At 44.9% G+C, this 6,471-nt stretch overlaps 1 protein-coding gene and 1 long non-coding RNA gene across 2 annotated transcripts in view; both read left to right on the forward strand.

Moving 5' to 3' along the window:
- Positions 1-6,471, forward strand: part of ptprfb (protein tyrosine phosphatase receptor type Fb) — a 96,406-nt gene that overhangs the window by 32,598 nt on the left and 57,337 nt on the right. The window contains 3 exon segments of the mRNA XM_046876234.1: positions 427-615; positions 1,301-1,318; positions 5,427-5,537. Coding sequence (XP_046732190.1) covers positions 427-615; positions 1,301-1,318; positions 5,427-5,537 — 318 coding nt within the window.
- On the forward strand, positions 2,159-5,412 carry LOC124402879. The gene is made up of 3 exons (XR_006928806.1): positions 2,159-2,329; positions 2,553-2,584; positions 2,625-5,412. It is a non-coding gene; the product is annotated as an uncharacterized LOC124402879 (long non-coding RNA).

Here is a 6,471-nt window from a genome sequence, read left to right on the forward strand (position 1 = left end):
ACTGACTCCACCTCTTCATGTTTAACATTGAAACACTGACTCCGCCTCTTCATATTTAACGTAGAAACACTGACTCCACCTCTTCATGCCTTTAAACATTTACATATATGTGTATATTTATATATGTAAATGTTTAGATTTAATAAATATGTTTTGCTTGCAGCTAAATGGTGGATATTGGATAAAAGCTTTTTTAAAACGTATTTTTATTATATTTGTTTTCTGTATATATATATATATATATATATATATATATATATATATATATATATATATATATATATATATATATATATATATTTACACGTGTCTGTATGAATAAATACATTTATTAAAATAAATTCACTTTTAATCCAGATATTTACATTTTTTTGCATCCACTGCTCTGGAGCTTTTCTGAACGTGTGTGTGTGTGTGTGTTTTCAGAGAATCAGATTCCACCCGGTTTCCCGAGTATTGATATGGGTCCTCAGCTGAAAGTGGTGGAGCGAACGCGGACCGCTACGATGCTCTGCGCCGCGAGCGGAAACCCAGATCCGGAAATTTCCTGGTTTAAGGATTTTCTTCCCGTCGACATCAACAGCAGCAACGGACGGATAAAACAGCTTCGCTCAGGTAAACACATAAATAAAATAACAGCATCCTGTTACATGAAGGTCCTTTGAGCTGTGTTCCAGTGGATGGACGACATCATAAAATATCATAAAAACAAATAAAAGAAAGAAAGAAAGAAATAAAGAAAGATTGTACTCGTATATGTTTTACAGTCACTCAGTGCAGTAAGCAGTCATTACAAACTGTAATGAAGGTTTATTTACACATATATGTAAAAATGTAAGCACAATATAAATTCTTCACGTGGGCGGGGCTGAGTGGGCATGTTTGGGGCGGGGCTGAGTGGGTGTGGTATCTTTTCTTTGTGTTTTATAAACAGTGCTGTTCATTATTGATTCCAACATTGATACTTTTGATTCTTCTTTTGATTTGACTCTTCTCTCACTTTCTATCCTTCTTTATTTTCTCTTTATCCCCCTTCCTCTGTATATCCACCCTACTTTTTTTCTTTCTGTCTCGTCACCCCTCTTTTTCTCTCTCTTTCTCTTTCTTTCTTTTTCTATCCCTGTATCGCTCTGCCCTCACTGCCCCACTTTCTCTCTCTCTCTCTCTCTCTCTCTCTCTCTCTCTCTCTCTCGCTCTCTCTCGCTCTTTTTCTCTTTATCTCTTTCTTTCTACCCCTGCCCCCACCCCCAACCCCACCTACACCACTTCTGTGTCTTGTTGTTCGTTTCCTTTCTCCCAGGCGGTTCACCGATCCGAGGTAAGGCGGCTCAGACAGCCAGATAATGAATGTGTGAAAACCTTGTCTACGTGTTTCCATTCACTCTTCGTGTCTTTTCATCTTCACCTCCATCCGCCTGAAGAGTCCGATAACAAGAACCCATTTTATTTATTTATTCCCTTCTTTACCACTTTCAGATTTTACGACAGAGGTTGTGGCACTGATCTGAAAAAAATATATATATAAATTTCTGACATCATCAGATCTGCGAGTGCGTGAGAGTTTTTATTTGGAATGAGAAAAAAAAACTGGTAACGTTGCCTGAGGTCATGATGATCTAAACATGTGATCAGGTGAATGTGTGAGGTGGTGGACAGGTGTGCAGGTGGGAAGGTGAACAGATAATCAGGTGTGTAGGTGACCAGGTGAACTGGTAAGTGTGTGAGAAGGTAATGAGGTGAACAAGTTAGAAGGCATCTGGTAATCAGGTAAGCAGGTACTCGGGTGAGAGGGTAATCAGGTAATCAGGTGAGCAGGTGAGAGGGTAATCAGGTGAGAGGGTAATCAGGTGAGCAGGTGAGAGGGTAATCAGGTAATCGGGTGTGCAGGTAATCAATTTATCGGGTGAGCAGTTGAGCAGGTAATCAGGTGAGCGGGTGAGAGGGTAATCAGGTGAGAGGGTAATCAGGTGAGCGGGTGAGAGGGTAATCAGTTGAGAGGGTAATCAGGTGAGCGGGTGAGAGGGTAATCAGGTGAGCGGGTGAGAGGGTAATCAGGTGAGCGTAAAGGGTAATCAGGTGAGAGGGTAATCAGGTGAGCGGGTGAGAGGGTAATCAGGTGAGCGGGTGAGAGGGTAATCAGGTGAGCGTAAAGGGTAATCAGGTGAGAGGGTAATCAGGTGAGCGGGTAAAAGGGTAATCAGGTGAGAGGGTAATCAGTTGAGTGGGTGAGAGGGTAATCAGTTGAGCGGGTGAGAGGTTAATCAGGTGAGCGGGTGAGAGGGTAAACAGGTGAGCAGGTGAGAGGGTAATCAGGTGAGAGGGTAATCAGGTGAGAGGGTAATCAGGTAAGCGGGTGAGAGGGTAATCAGGTGAGAGGGTAATCAGGTGAGAGGGTAATCAGGTGAGCGGGTGAGAGGGTAATCAGGTGAGCGGGTGAGAGGTAATCAGGTGAGCGCGTAAAAGGGTAATCAGGTGAGAGGGTAATCAGGTGAGCGGGTAAAAGGGTAATCAGGTGAGAGGGTAATCAGTTGAGTGGGTGAGAGGGTAATCAGTTGAGCGGGTGAGAGGTTAATCAGGTGAGCGGGTGAGAGGGTAAACAGGTGAGCAGGTGAGAGGGTAATCAGGTGAGAGGGTAATCAGGTGAGAGGGTAATCAGGTAAGCGGGTGAGAGGGTAATCAGGTGAGAGGGTAATCAGGTGAGAGGGTAATCAGTTGAGCGGGTGAGAGGTTAATCAGGTGAGCGGGTGAGAGGGTAATCAGGTGAGAGGGTAATCAGGTGAGAGGGTAATTAGGTGAGAGGGTAATCAGGTGAGAGGGTAATCAGGTAAGCGGGTGAGAGGGTAATCAGGTGAGCGGGTAATCAGGTGAGCAGGTGAGAGGGTAATCAGGTGAGAGGGTAATCAGGTGAGAGGGTAATCAGGTGAGCAGGTGAGAGGGTAATCAGGTGAGCAGGTGAGAGGGTAATCAGGTGAGCAGGTAATGCATGTCTTCATGCACATAATCACGTCATTACAGTGCTGGAGCTTGACTGAACACGATCATTGTGTGTAGAGACGCCACACATCATTCCACAAACCTCCTGAATACTCATCACCGTCATGACCACACCCATTTCAACGTGATCAGCATGATGCGCTCACTTCCTGTGTCCTCACCACCAGCGAATCATCAGTTCCTTTTCCAACTCCGCTGCACGATCACGATCCTGCCTGAGTGTGAACGTTGTGTCTATCCATTAATTAAAAGCTTTCAGTTCAAGTTGAGAATTGGATAAACAATGCAGGACCAATCTGGACGAGGGATCAGGGTGGTGTGGCTGGAGGGGGGAGGGGGTGTACAGTAGACACGTCTGCAGGCAAAAATGTTCCTCAAACTTCAGAAAGAAAGAATGTGCGTTGTGGCTCGCTAAAAGAAGAGGGGACTCTGAAGGACAGGGTGATGAAGGAACACGTGTCGAGAAGTCCGACATTCTTTGTCGTCCATCATCCGACATCATTTTTGCGGATTCGGTAGTGGCGTTTTAGAGGGTCGTCACGGTAACACCGTTCTTGACGCTTTGAGACCTCATCTAAAGTTTTTGTTGGGGGTCCTGTGTGAAATGGTGTACGTTCAATAAATGAAGCGCTTTGCAAACATTTATAATTAAAGGTTAAACGGAAGTCTGGACTCACGGCAGATTGTCCCCCAGCCCCGCCCCCACAAGCCACATTTGTATTGCTCTTTATTTCATTTCCCTCGCGTGCTAAGGCCAGTCGAGCCGAACGTGTTCATCGAAAGGCATTCAGAGCCGAGCGATCAGGGGATTGATTAATAATTTGCCCCTGGTCAGGAGCAAACACCTCGATTCCATTTCCCAGCATTCTCCTGAGTGTGTGCTGACTCAGCTGTAACAAATGACTTTCATCCGAGCTCAGATCGCTCCGGCATGGCACCTGACAGCGTAATTAAACGTCCGAGGATGCGTTCCTGATTTTATTGTAATTATTATTTTAAATAACTAGTCATTCTGCATAAACCGTAAACTCCTCTGTCCTGAAAGCGTTCCTCCAGGTTCCTCCAGAGCTGCTGGAGCTTCTGTGGAGTGAAGATGTAAAGTGCTGACACTGGAATCTCCTTTCATGGATGCTAATTAAATAAACTACTCCTTACCGAGGACACCCCCCATGTTAAACGCAGTCTACTTGACTCTATATGTTACTATAGAAACAATAACAAGAAAACGTACACTGACACTGGAGACTCCTTACATGGATGTAAATTTAATCTATTTACACAAATAAAGCCCCCACGCGAACGAGACTCGTTTCTATAGAAACGATAACGGTACAGGGAGACTTTCTGTACACGTTAATTGCCCCACCCCTCCACCTCGGGAAAGAAAACGCCGTTACGGTTACTATCCTGATACGAGAACATTTAAGCGAAAGTGTGTATTTAAACCCTTATTAAACAGGAAGATGAAGTTGTTTTGTAGGTATTCCCCATGTAAAGTGTCGAGTCGTGAGATAAATGACTCCACATCGGCGTAGCACCAGAGATGTTTCCCCTCGGCGAGTTCCTGCAGCTTATATATGCTGATTCGGGGTTAAACTGCTACATCAGTGCACGCAAGCGCCTGAGTGGACCGTTTTTATCAAATAAATAAATAAACATACAGAGTTCCATAAATACACTGGAATTTATGAGGGGGTACGTTTGCTGACGGAACTGAGCTCGACTGGATTCCCTTCTAGATGAGGCACATGGGTAAATAGAATAAAAGGCTCCAGATCACATTTGGGCACATAAATTCTCTCAGGTTCTTCTGTGGGTCCTTGTATCAATATGCTGGAAAGTAGGCCAGGTTGAGATCTTCTTTACACATGACCTTGAAGGTTCTACCCCAGGTTACATCTTTACAATTGACCTTGAGGGTTTTTCAGCTACATTCGGGCCGACAATTGTTTCTTTACACTTGACTTCATTTGGACCCCAGGTTGTGTCTCCACACTTGACCTTCAGGGGGTTCTTTCCCAGGATGCATCTTTACACTTGACCTTGAGGGTTCTTCGGCCACCCCTAACCTGAAGGGTTTGAGCGTGATGAATGAACCTTGGGTTGCAGTTTTACACGTGATCTTGAGGGCTCTTCAGGTGCGTGTGAACCCCAGGTTGCACCTCTACACTTGACCTTGAAGGTTCTGAAGCTATAATTGTATATAGAACGTTAGAACTCAGGATTGCAGACGGCGAGAACCCCATCAGAACTCTTCTGTAGTGAAGACGTAGCGATCTGAACTGAAATCTTCATATCAGTGATCACACACTATGAACGAGCAGTTGCTATAGCAACAATAATATTTATAATAGAATGATACTGTTAAAGTAAATGAATGTGTATTGATTGCTTGTGTGTGTGTGTGTGTGTGTGTGTGTGTGTGTCCTCAGGAGCTCTGCAGATTGAGAACAGTGAAGAGTCGGATCAGGGAAAATACGAGTGTGTGGCGACGAACAGCGCCGGAACACGTTACTCCGCCCCTGCCAACCTCTACGTCCGAGGTAACACACACGTGTTTGTTTGTGTTTGGTGTGTGTGTGTGTGTGTGTGTGTGTGTGTGTGTGGGCTTTTTCTCCAGCATTCTTTAAGTGTTTAGACACCAGCATTGTCCTTCCTATAAACAGATCACACACACCACACACACACACACACACACACACACACACACACACACACACACACACCTTTGTGTTACTGTCTGTTACTGTCTGGGCCACGCCCACTGAATATTTCCGCCCGATTCTTTTGTCCGTTTGGACTCACAGGTGCTTCTTCTGTCAAAACACGGCTGTTATTGAAAGCAGCTTGAGTGTGTGTGTGTGTGTGTGTGTGTGTGTGTGTGTGTGTGTGTGTGTGTGTGTGTGTGTGTGTGATCTTGTTTTGGTTACCTCCATGGCACAACCTTTTGTGTACAGACTCAGCACTTTGTTGGTCCTCATGAGTGACTCGGTGAGGTCACGCTGAGGTGAACCATGAATCAGGAATGGGATTAGAGAGAGAGAGAGAGAGAGAGAGAGAGAGAGAGAGAGAGAGATTTGGGGTAGGGGAGAAAATATGGAGGGAGAGATAGAGGGGAGAGAAAAAGACAAGGAAAGAGGGAGAGATAGAGAGCACAAGAGAGAGAAGATTGAGAGAGGGAGGGGTAGAAGGAGATAAAGCTACCTCTAAATCTTGAATCTAAAGAGAGAGGAGAGAGAGAAAGAGAGAGATGGAGAGAGAGAGAGAAGGAGGGAGGGATGGTTGGACAAGGAAAGGGCAAAGAGAATAAAAGAGGAAGATTAATAGAGAGATAGAGAGAGAAAGTGATAGAAAAGAGAGAAGGGGTAGGAATAGACAAGGATAGAGAGAGAGAGAGAGTGAGAGATAGAGGGAGAGAGAGTGAGAGAGAGAGAGAGAGAGAGAGAGAGAGAGGTAGAAAGAGGCTTTAATATATGA

Source organism: Silurus meridionalis, chromosome 20 (assembly GCF_014805685.1).
Source record: "Silurus meridionalis isolate SWU-2019-XX chromosome 20, ASM1480568v1, whole genome shotgun sequence".
Taxonomy (NCBI): Eukaryota; Metazoa; Chordata; class Actinopteri; order Siluriformes; family Siluridae; genus Silurus; species Silurus meridionalis.